This window comes from Acromyrmex echinatior, chromosome 10 (genome assembly GCF_024713525.1).
Source record: "Acromyrmex echinatior isolate Ae372 chromosome 10, ASM2471352v2, whole genome shotgun sequence".
NCBI classification, from domain to species: domain Eukaryota; kingdom Metazoa; phylum Arthropoda; class Insecta; order Hymenoptera; family Formicidae; genus Acromyrmex; species Acromyrmex echinatior.
In genome coordinates this window covers 2,766,160-2,778,750 of record NC_141861.1, presented here as the reverse complement: position 1 = coordinate 2,778,750, position 12,591 = coordinate 2,766,160, and the positions used below count along the sequence as shown (strand labels likewise).

General features: G+C 35.1%; 2 protein-coding genes across 4 annotated transcripts in view; one reads left to right on the top strand and one right to left on the bottom strand.

Moving 5' to 3' along the window:
* Window positions 1–3,511, bottom strand: part of LOC105152977 (PTB domain-containing engulfment adapter protein 1) — a 35,302-nt gene extending 31,791 nt beyond the window's left edge. Inside the window, exon 1 of the mRNA XM_011067559.2 lies at window positions 3,344–3,511. The gene's annotated coding sequence lies outside the window, so the exon portion shown is untranslated. The remainder of the gene's footprint in view (window positions 1–3,343) is intronic.
* Window positions 3,512–4,447: 936 nt separating this feature from the next.
* On the top strand, window positions 4,448–12,228 carry LOC105152978 (uncharacterized). 3 transcript variants are annotated; one of them, XM_087410348.1, is made up of 12 exons: window positions 4,777–4,836; window positions 5,491–5,553; window positions 5,615–5,828; window positions 5,916–6,044; window positions 6,146–6,280; window positions 6,355–6,512; window positions 6,861–6,926; window positions 7,276–7,426; window positions 7,500–7,700; window positions 7,763–8,390; window positions 8,470–8,755; window positions 8,831–12,228. In XM_087410348.1, exons 5-12 carry the CDS (start codon window positions 6,218–6,220, stop codon window positions 8,961–8,963), a joined length of 1,686 nt encoding a protein of 561 aa, XP_087266474.1. In that variant the 5' UTR covers window positions 4,777–4,836; window positions 5,491–5,553; window positions 5,615–5,828; window positions 5,916–6,044; window positions 6,146–6,217; the 3' UTR covers window positions 8,964–12,228. The 3 variants fall into 3 exon arrangements, with proteins under 3 accessions (XP_011065862.2, XP_011065863.2, XP_087266474.1); XM_011067560.2 differs by lacking the exon at window positions 5,615–5,828 and having other exon boundaries at window positions 4,448–4,836; XM_011067561.2 differs by lacking the exons at window positions 5,615–5,828; window positions 6,861–6,926 and having other exon boundaries at window positions 4,448–4,836.
* Window positions 12,229–12,591: the final 363 nt, after the last annotated feature.

The following is a 12,591-nucleotide window of genomic DNA, read 5'->3' as shown; positions in this document are numbered from 1 at the left end:
AGACAAAGAAAGAAGAAAGAATTGGAAGTAAAAAAGTTTTATAGAAAGATTTCTGAGAATCCAAAATGATTAATGTTTAAGTTTTTCCAGTTCCAGAACCAGTTTACAATTTTAAGAGAAAAATAAACTTAGTAGAGTAAAATAAAATTAGTAAATTAAATATGTGTGATTTTGTGATTTATTAGTAATTACTTAAAAATAACAGTATAAAACAAAAAAATTCAATAGTTCACACCACTCAATTACCCTTCTTCTTCTCGGATTCAAAGGTCTAAACTCAAATTTGGCTTCTCTTAAATAAAGTCCTAGCTATGCCTATGATTATTCCTCCAAATCTACAAGTATAATCCAATCTGTGCGAAAAAACGTCAATAGTCGAAAAATAAACAAGATAAAGATTTGAAAAGTAAATAAAATAAGCAAAGTAAACATTCTGCTAAATGCAGTCAATATTTGCGATTGCAAGTTAAATAAAGATAAGCTAATTCTAAATCGATTATGAATAAAATAATCGTAGCATTGGTTATTTTCCTCATATTATTCACTGTGCTTTAAAACGATTTCAGAGACGAGTCACGAACACGACAAAGAGTGGGCGTTTATACGATACGAAACGTTATCTGCGCGTCGTTAACCTTTTCAATTCATTCAAGGAATGGCATTGTGCATATAATAATAAATGATAAATAACCCTTAATATACACGATTGGATTATTCATGCACATTTCTTTTCTTGAAAAAATTAAAAGCATCAAATAATTAATTATAATATTTATATAGAATTTATATTTTTTTAAATGCATCACCTTACAAATATATTTTCTAAAAATGTTAAAATATATGTAAGAATAATGTTTATATATCTGTTAAAGTGACGAAAATTAATTTGAACATGAAGGACCCATCGTGTCTAATAAAAGACCGAAAAATCACGTACTAAAGATTAATAATACAATAAATGACAATCAGATGTTTGACGAGACGACTATTCTTCAAATAGTCAAAACACATATGTTTACTCATCGATCGCTTGATGGGATCCGTTAAATTCGGTTAAATTCTCTCTTGTCAGCTGCTCGATTAAAAAGAGACGAGTAGAAGCACGAAAATGGTGTATCCTCTATGGTAAAAGTGCTTCTGACATTTGAAGGCACTCGCGTGCGAATGTTTCCACGGACGTCCTTCGATCAGTTCGTCGTGCACAACATCAGAAATTCAACCCGATCGCGCGAGGCCGCTTACATTATCGCTTTACGATTACGTCGCGCACTTACACAGAGGCCCTTCGTTCAATTCCGTCAAATACCGATAATGTATTTTCGATCCCATCCTTTCCCGTGGAATTTCCGTGAGCGTGCGAAACAAAAACATGACTCGAGAACACGCGCAGATAAACACAGGAGTAGGTAAACAGATTCGGAGCCAGGTTCACAATTCCGGATTTCGATCACGGTTGCCACCTTCCTGCCGGAGATCGATTGCCTATCAAAATTACAGGTACTTTCCGATACAAGACACAGGCTGTTTTCCTTCTTTGAGAGATACAATCAACGCAAATTCGTTTTATCTTTGTTATTCATTGAATGTCAAAAAGGAAAGAACGTTTGTGTCGACTAGCAGTTACGGTATAAAGTATAGGGTAAAGTATAGGGTTTCCAGACATGAAAAAAAAGGAAAGAAGATAAATGTACAAGAAATTCAGCTAAAAAGGATGATATAGTAAACTAAGCGGTTTTTTTTTTAGGAGACACAGTTGACACAAATGACGTTCGTTTTACATATTGTTTTACATATTTTGTCATTCATTAAGTATCAAGAAAAAGATAGAATTATGTTTATATCGACTATATTCCTTAAAAGGAAAGTAGCTTTAGAAATTCTATAACAAAATCTGACCACGAAACGACAAGCTCGGAATAAATAAGATAGGCGATCTATTCTTGTCACTCCGGATAGTTTAGACGGAGTTCAATCAAATCTACGTAATATATATTAAAAAGTGACTAATTGTGAATATTAATATCATCCAAAATTTCATGATGAGATCATGATTTTGGCGATCGTGTAGATTACACTACAGTTTTGACAATCTGTGAGTGACTCTACTTTGACCACGAGTCTTATATAAATTATGAATATTGCTGATGAAGATTCCAAAGAGAAACGTTCGAGATTTATCAAGATTTTAAATAAAAAAAACGCATCGAATGGAATAACAAATTTATTTGTTAAAATTTTATTGTACACCTCCGTTCGCGCTGACTCTCATTAGCTCAGATTAATTTTGTGTTTGTTATTTTGAAGAGAGAGAGAGAGAGAGAGAGAGAGAGAGAGAGAGAGAGAGAGAGAGAGACTGTTTTCCTTGTTTAACATATTTATAAATAAAATAGTATAAGTTAGAATGAGATAGCTAAAAGAGATATATAAAGAGACAGTATATGTCATATAGACATAAGAGACAATGTACATCCTTCTTTTCATTATGGATTTTTTTACATAAGCCATTATTTTAAACCGTAAAAAATTGATCATAATCGATTATTATTCTCACATTCTGTGAAGAATTTCTTACGGTTAAGAATTAAAGTTCAAGTAACGATTCATTGTAGAACATGCGTTACTCTTGTTATGACAAAATTACTGCAGCCAGACTCTGTTTACAGGATCTTTTACGGGTTTATAGGATCTTTATATACCTGGTGCGTCACTTTCGTTCCCCGGAACTGCGAAAACTTTGTTTCGATGTCGTGCACGGCGCAACCACGAGATATCCCGTGATAAGAATCAAGGGGATCGATTCTGTATCTTTTGAAATGAGATGAAAATTATAAAAGTGAGCGAATTTACTAGAATACTGATTATTTCATTGATCACCTAGGAAATTTACTCGCTTTGTAATTTTCACCTTGTGAAAATACAGAAAGATACAGAATCGACCTCAAGATCGCAGCCGGTCTTTGATCAAAGATCAAACGCGGGACGAGCCGGCGGTAAACCGAGAACGGACGGGAGAAGGCAACCGGACCGGATCGCGAGGACACGCACCTTGCGCGTTACCCTTCCTCGGAAACCGACGACGAAGGAGGACGGTTCGACCTTTGCGCGCGCGTTCTCTCCACCGTTAAGTTAACCGCGCGCTTGTCTCTCCTCGTATAAAAATACCGAAATAGAAAGTCGGAGTCGCGCGCTCCGCTCGGAAGGCATTTTCCACCTTCTTCAGGTGGACACGCGGGCACTCGAAGAAAATTCAAAGGATTCTTTTTTCTTTCGGAGAGAGCGAGAGAGAGAGAGAGACCCCCGAAAGCGCGCGACACCGCGGTGCGCAATGTATGTTTTCACTTACCGGCCGCAACGGATCGTTGTGTTGCTCAGCGACCGACGTTCTTTGGTCGGGCACGTTGCCGCTTTCCACGGAGAACTATAATCCACCCGCTCGAACGGGCACGCGACTCACCAGTGCGAAGAATGCGAACTGCGAAACGTCGCAAAGTGCGAACAGGGAAATATACGTTTGAGAGCCAGGCGGGATCAGCGCACGCCATGCCACCTGCCGGAATACTCCTCGCGTCCGCCATCTTGAATTGTCCCGAACGCCATGTTGGCCGGCCACGGCGCCATGGCGGTCGGCGGGAAAAGTCAAATGCGCGCGAGAAATCTGAACAGAATATTTAAATTAAAAAGGAATATTTAGAAATATTAGATTGAATATTTAATAATTAAGAGTTATTATTCGTTGAATAAGCAATAAAATAATTTCTACGATTAGCCGCGTCTTTAAAATTTCGAAAATGCTTAAAGCAAGAAATACAAAAATACAATTATACACGTATTAGTATTAGGTGTTGGAATTAATTCGTAGCGTTTTTTAATGAAAGAATGTTATTTATTTCACATGAGCATTAAAAAATACATTAATGAAAGTACTTCCCATCACTTGTAAAACGCTACGAATTAATTCCAACACCTAATATATAAAAAAGTGTACTTGTTAATAATATCTGCAATAAAGCTTTAAATATTACTATAAGGTTTATTAAAATACTTAATTAATAATAAATGGAAGAAGCATAAAATTTAAATACAAGATCTTTGTACAAATTATCTGTTAAACAAGTCTTTTTCCTATACACATACAATATATATAATAATGTAATAATATAATAATATAAAGTATGCTCCTTTTATTTATTATTAACTTTTGTCTCAACTTTTATAACTTTGTAAAATTTAGGCCCAGTTGCATCAATGTCACTTTAACTTTAAGTGAGACTTAAAACTCTATCTGTCTTATTTTAAAGTCAAAGAGAGACAGAGACCAGAGAAGGAAAGAGTTTTAAGCCTCGCTTAAAATCAAAGTAACATTGGTACAATCGGGCCTTAATAAACTATTATATTCGAATTTTATATTAAGAGTATTAATAGATATATAAATAATAGAAAAACCTTATACTATATATATATATATAATCATAAATTCAATGATTCGAATCTTCGATCCGATGCAATGAATTTGCATGTCCGGTCTCGAATCGTTATCGCGCAACCTCAGATGACATTTCCAGGTCCGTGGGAGCTCTCCAGAGCTCTCCTGCGAGGAGGAAGGCGCATGCTTCCCCGTTCGAGCACGTAGTGTGGAGACGGCCCTGCTCGCCGCAGCGATACGTTTTGACGTCCAACATGGCCACCTGATGTTGTCTAGCAGACGATACACACAGGTGGCATGGGAGAGCTGTAAATAAAATCCACCCTCTAGATTTAATTATGAGCAGACGTGTGCAGAAGGAGAGTGCCGATGATTCTGATCGCGTCGACGATGCAGTGGACCCGCGAGTGCAGGTGAGTGTCGCCGCCGTCCGCGTGTGCGTCGCCCAGACGGAGCAACCGCGAGGGGGGGAGCCCCCGCGACTTTGCGATATCGATACTCTTGATTCTCGTCGTCGGCGAGCAGAAGCTTCGCCACGATTAAACCACACGAAAAGAATCGCGTCGTAAAATGTGTCGTAGAATGTGCTTCAACGGCGAATTTCATCGCGAGTCTCAGTGTGTTTCCTTCGTGAACGTTTTCTACTTTTCCTTCTCCCTCCGCTCGCTCATGCACACACACACACGCACACACACGCGCGCACACGCACGAGTCATAAAACGTCCCCGATTCTTAATCCCCCTTTGTCCCCCACCCGGCTGGGAAGGCCTATTACTACGATAGCGCGTGCTAAATTACCCTCATTGTCCGGTAACTTCGTCTCGACGCGAGAAATTGGAGCACAATGAATGAGGCTTCTTATATATATATATATAAAATTAATTTTTATATATAAACATTTTAAGGAGGGGGATGAAACGTAGATTGTTTGTTCGAATAAAAAATTCGCGTATGTTTAAAATTTGTGTATAACTTTTATGTATTATAGCATATAAAATAAAAAATACTTTTTTAATGATATCTAATTTAATATGTTTTCTGATGAAATGTATGATATTTTGTTTCAGATTGAACTTGAAAAATTAAACACAGCTACGGACGATATTAATAAACTAGAAGTTGATTTAGATGTAAGTACTAATTTTTATTAAAGCATGACCTTGCATTTGTAATTGTCCCTTGCCTGTCTAGATTTTGCATTGCGATATATATATGAATGATGCTTGAGGAACAAAATTGCCGACAAGTTTTGAAACTGGTTGCGATTAGATTTCATTGAGATGATTGCTGTGTAAGATACATGTAAATGGATAATGATTTGAAACGATGATCTTAACAGCACAGTCCATGATGATGGCTTCAAAGAAATAATTTTTAATTTGAGATTGTGGCTTGATTTGAGATTGTAGGAATTGTATACATCTTATACATCTTATACATCTTATATTCCATTCTTTCCATCTAATAGAGAATTTTATTTCATCATGTTTAGGAAGCAAGAGCAACCTTTAGAGAATTACTCTGTGAATCGACAATTAAGATTGACGCTTTGGCTAAGAAACTTGGAGCTTGCATTGAAAAATCCAGACCATACTATGACGCTAGGTTTAAAGCAAAAGAGGTAAGAATATTTATATCTAGATAACTATTACATTTCTATCGTTAGATTTAAAAAAAAAAAATATATATATATATATATTATATATAAACATTTTATTTCAGGCATTACAAGAAACGCAGAAAGCTGCGATTAGATTTGAGAGAGCCAACAGTCAACATTCGGCAGCTAAAGAAATGGTTTACTTAGCTGAAGAAGGACTACGGACCGAAGGAAGATGTTTTGATCACGCTTGGCAGGTAAGACTCTTCAATATCAAGTCTTGAGAAAAAAATATATGCAGGTATTATGCAAGTAATGAAATATATTATAGGAAATGTTGAATCATGCTACGTCGCGAGTTAATGAGTCAGAGCATGAGAGAGCTCTCTCTGAAGCTGAACATAGACACACAACTGTGTTATATCACAAAGCGGAACACGAAGTTCAAAGGTTGCAGCGTGAATTGAAGCGTACTATTGCTAAATCTAGGTACGTAAGGAACCTGCCACCCTCTTCTCATTAATGGAGCTCGAGTATACCTACCTTCCCAATGGTTTTTTTATAATGCATGAAATTACCGCATATAGTTATTTTTTTTATATTTTTGAATCACTTTTTGAAGAGCTAAAAAACCTTGTATACAACCAAGTTAATGTACCGGAACACGATAAATGTTTTATATACAAACCTTTTATTGTTTCTTCCTGTTGCTATTGACATTTTTTATCTCTACTTAAATAATCATCGAATTACTTTCGAATGATTATTACGTTTATGTTATTTTCTATAGACCACTTATGGTATTTATGTGTTTTGGTTATATGTTCATGTTGGCAGTATGGGTGCACGCCGCAGCTTGCTTCTGATAAACAGTATCGCCTACAGGCACAACTTGCTCATGTTGTAAGTAGGATAGATATTCTTTTTTATTTTTTTTAAATACACGACATTTATTTTGTGTGTCATCTAGTTCTGAACTAGTTCTCTGTTCATTTATTTTAATCATCATCCTGATTGTGCATGAATTACTATATATTTTTGAAAATATTTCGAATGTATAATTTACTAATTTTTTTTAATGATCCTTTCACACAGATGTACTGCACACAAAATTTATCAAGTTGCTTCTTCCTAATCAAATTGTCATGCAACAAATTGTTATGCATAAATATATTATATTACATTGAAATGCTGTAAAAACATATCATTTTTACATAGCTCCAACTTAATGAAATATTACATAATCACATAGGCCTTACTATGAGATGAAAGCGCACTTTAATCAAATGCTAGAGGAGCAGAAGATGAAAGTTAGTGCACTGGAGAGATCAGTTGGCGAAGCAAAAGCTTCATACGCGGAAGCATTACGAAATTTAGAAAAGATCAGCGACGAAATTCACAGGGTATAAATATAGACTTGTGTGAATATAACGTAATTCGAATTGTGTAAAATTTTCATTATACTTTTGCTAACAGACAAGAAGATACGACGGTATGGACGAATACGATAAGAGTACACAAGACGCGCCGGATCATTCCGCTGCACAAATTAACTCGACGACTCCAACGGATTCCAGTGTAACTGGATCTCCAGACAGCACGGATTACACTAGTGACGAATACTTACGCCTTCCCGATAAGATGAGTACGAACGTGCCATGTCCCATGCCTACAAGAGTAAGTACATTCCAGGCAAATCATACTTCTTAATTTTATTAATCGATAAATCCTTTTTTTAGATCGAGAGAGATTCATCGTTAGAGTACCTGGGCCTAAATAATCTGAATCTTTCAGCCACCGAACCTCGTAAATACATAAAACGGGACCGTCCACGAAGCATCGCTGCGACCGACTCGAAACATATCGTATCTCTAAATCATACAAGTTCTTCTGCACCAGGCCTGACGGATCTGTCGGGTATTATATCTCCGGTTGAAAAGAGAGTTAAAATTCAAACGCCCGTAAATGATCGCAAGAATAATTCTACTAATTCTCAAAACGGAGAGGAGTGGACGGAAATTAGCTTGAACAATTCGCCGGATGAAGTTTATTACAATAATGACGTGTATTCCGATGAAGAAGATCAAATTCCTTACAAACCGTTACCGATGGATCTAAGTCCAGAACTTGCTCAGACAATTAATGCTACCAGCGAACCGCCGAAAGAACAAACTAGTCGAAGGAGATTAGTAACGCAAAAATCTTTACCCACAATGTCGAAAGTAAATGAAGTTACCTTAAGCGAAGAGAAGAAAGCCGAAGTTACGAGAAGTCCATCAGTAAAAAATAGAAGCAAGCTCGATGGTAGCTTAGCTAATTGGATAACTAGAAGTTCAGCCGGTGGTGAAACTAGTGGTGGTAGTTCCAGTAAGTGGATATATGTGTGGATCTTCAACAAATTTCGTATATTGAGATGTAGATTTATATATTAACATTGTTATTTCAGCAAATTCAAGTAGAAGACAATCTCTCGATATGTTGTGGAGTGGCGGTACCGGAGAGCGCGTTAAGGAATTACTTAATCACGGCATGATGATGCTAAACATATCTAGCTTAACGGAACGACGTTCCAGCGAACCAAAGACAGCGGAGAGAGACAAGGATAAGTCTGACAAGTCTGACAAATCTGAAAAGTCGGAAGTTAAAGGAAAGAAAGTCCCAAGTCCGTTAGAAAAAACAATGAGCTATCTCAATGCCGATGAGGAGACGTCGGACAGCGAAAGTTTAGCTAGGTAAGTTTGTACTGATATATTCTCATCAATCAATGATATGTTAATTTTTCTTTTTCTTATCAAACTTGCGATTAGCGTGGAGATGCTAACAGAGGATCAAATCTCTTCACTCATGATGGAGCCGGACATGAATCAAGTATGCCAAGAGATTCTGGGAACTCCCTTAGTCGAAGTATGTCCACTATTGCAACAATTACAGCAACAATAGCCTTATCGCAGAGAAATTTGCTCGACAAAGTGGCAAAGATTCAACAATAGAAAGTGTTCAAGATCATTATAAATCGGTAACATAATTAAGATACATCTCCTTTCTATTACGCTACTGCATTATCATATTATGTTTCTGTCTATTGCGTGTCGTAGATTTTTCTATTATGTGATATAGGACAAAGTAGCAGGGCAAAGTAAAGGTTGTATTTCCAAGTAATCGTCAGATTGATTCCGACATTATTTATGGGTTTTACTAGGTATTATCAAATTATTTCATTAGTTAGAAAAGTAATATTTATATACTTAGAAAATATAATCGGTTAAGGCTTTTAATCAATTCAGAACTTGCGTTAAAAATGTCTCATTAGCTTCTCGGGCACTACAAAGCCTAACATCATTTTTTGTGGATACGCTTACATGATATCTAAGCTTGTGAAAAGTGTTTTCGAATTTATTCTATAAAATCTTTCTAACATTTAAGATTTGGTAAAACTATGAAACAGTCGCTGAGAAAGCAATATGTAGTTACTTTTCTAGGATATTGTGTAGTTTAATCTAGATACTCATACACAAATTTATTCCAAGTCGCATCGACTATTTTTTGCTTGCCTTTACATGCGACTATTATCACGTTAAAATCTCTCGGAGCGTTTAACAAATATATTAGAATATTGTGCTATCACAGCGAAATATCAAACAATTTAGACAAATTAGGTGAACAAAACAAGGATTACATTCACCACGCTACGTTCAAAGATAACTCAAAGTTTAATAAGATCCATTTCTAGCAATGTAAATTTTTGATTTTATTTATTTCTTTATCTTTTTCTAATTTTTGAACTAGAGAAGATAAAAAGTAAGTTAACTCGAAATTAATTAAAATTAATTTTTGTTGGTAGAAATGGACGCAGGATAAGCACTTCTTTGTCTGTCTCTATCTCTTCTTCATTAAAATACGATCGGTCGGTCCACTAAATTACTCGCGAAGCGTACAACCGAAAGAAAAAAACATATATAGAAAGTTACAAGATGCCAATTATGACTGCGATGGTCAAATTATCTTTAATGCGGAACATACTGTATATATAAGCGTAGCATAATAATAACAATTCTAAACTTACATAAGTCTGTGTGCAAAACGTACTGTTGGCATCGTAAATATTTGAAGAATACTTGTTTTGAGTTTCATTAATATAATTCGTTACGCGAATTCGTTCTGTACGTTCGATCAGTGACAGCACGTTTTGAGCACAGATCAGGATTTTCGCAGCTTTTTGGCAATCATGCTGTTTCATATACGAAGCTTCGCGACAGTAAGACAGTATTCACTCCAGTCAGGTTGAGCAAGATATTTTTCAATATTTTTCGTTCTGATACGAGGCGTGCTTGTCAATAAATATCTTACGGCTGTTCCGAGATCGTTATGCGAAAAGCGAATGTTATACAAGTTATTATGAACAAAATAGTCTGGATAGTTGAATGATACTCGATGATAATAATAGATCCAAGGCTTGCTCGAACGGATTCAGACATTCGGAATGAGTGAAATTTAAATGTAGCTCCATCATTTTTATTGCTGCGTATTGTGATATAGCTCTTAGCAATTTTAGACATTCAGTTTTGGATTTTCCAATTGTCGAACGAAAACATTAGTGCAAAGGATGCATGCAATATGCTATTTATAAAGAGAGTACTATATATAATATATAAATATACATATATATAATATAAATTAATAATATACATACAAATTATTTATATATAAATTAAGTTATATATACATATACAGATCCTATTTATTTTGAGCGTAATTTTCTGTAACCGGTGTTAATTGACACTTTTCATACAGCGTTCGTCAATTTTTATAAGGTGGCAATTGTGCTTCTTAAGGGATTGTTTCATGACTCGCGACTTGTCAAAGGATCTTTCTGTGTATGTCGTGTGAATGTGCAACATTATTTACAAATAGTGTTGCAATTATTAAGAGTATGACTCCACTTGACGTACGCAATGCTCGCAAGCATCATTTCATCCTTGTTTATAAAATATTGAACAAAGATGAAATGATGCGTGAGCTTTGTTGTAAACGCTAAGTGGAACATATCCCAGATTTCGCTATCAAAAAATGTTGTGTGTTATACGTGTACAGACAGGCTCAGATGTCATTATTGCCACTCTTCTGTAACATATAATCAATCTACTCGAAAGCCGGTGATCGCGCTTTAATGTTAAAGTTGGCGCCGAATATTTTCATGTACGTACAAAACACGAGCATAATTCGCTCATTTGAATTATTCGCTCGAAAATCGTAGAAAAAAGAATGAAAATGAGACGCCATGGTGTCTTTTTGCCAATCTTAATTATTTCGCTCGCACTTTCTGTTCATATATATATATATATATATATATATATATATATATATATATATATTATATATATATATAAGTTGTAACGTGCACTGTTAAATTCATAATGCTAAATTATATCCATAATTTGAGTTAGTTTTAATTTCTATAGGTCGCCATTATTCTTATTTAATATGTTGTTAATTTAACTAAAATAATGAAGTTAAACGATTTAATTCAAGAAAATGTATTAAATTTGACTCAAATTTAATTCAAAATTTTTGTTTACTAAATACATATACGTTAATATAGACGTTATTTACTTTGAAACTGATTATAGAAATTAATTAAATTTTGACGCACATACACTGAGAGAAAAATGTACCAAATAATTATTTGAATATTATTAATATAACATTCACTTACGGAAAATAAATATTTGCTAAATAAAAAAATATAATAATAATTGAATCAAATTAATGATTGTACCAAATAAATGTGTAAATATTCAACTGGCATTATTCAAACAAATATTTATTAAAATTTAGTGCATTTTTCTCTCAGTGTAAAGGTTAAAAACAAAATATTATTTAACTCAAGGAATTGTTCCTCTGTTCATCTAATAGTATACAATAATTTCGTAAGAATAAAGATTATAACAATTTTGTCAGTGGCGGAATATCGAAGGCTGGAGATCGTTCGTCGAAATTCCACATAATCACAGCGTCATCGCGCTCGCGAGATGTATTTTTTGTCCAACGTTTTTCAGTAACGACGATACAGCGAGCGGGGACGCGCAGAGCGATAGCGATAACAAATTGTATTGTACATACCTAATATTGTATATGTGAATGTAACTATGTATATACACATCATTATCCTCCATTAAAACCTCATTACGAAAAGCGTACGCAGAAACGCGCGTCTAACGAACATGATTCACCCATCGAAACCGTTCGGATTCAAATCGAACGGTTTGGCCCCAGTTCGTTCGAATGCAACTTCACGCTGCACTATTCTCGCGAGGTATAATCTGATGTAATCGCCACTGCGCTTCTGTCAAAAAGGGATAAACGATAAATATCAGGCTTTATCGACCTGATTCAACGTACATCAAATCAGAGGATCAATTATATATTTTGAAACGAAATGAAAATTACAAAAGTGAATGAATTTACTAGAATGTTCGTAATTAATCGTTTAACAACGAATTTAGTCATTTTTGTAATTTTCATTTAAAGATATATGTGTAATTGATTCCCTGCATTTTTATTATAATTT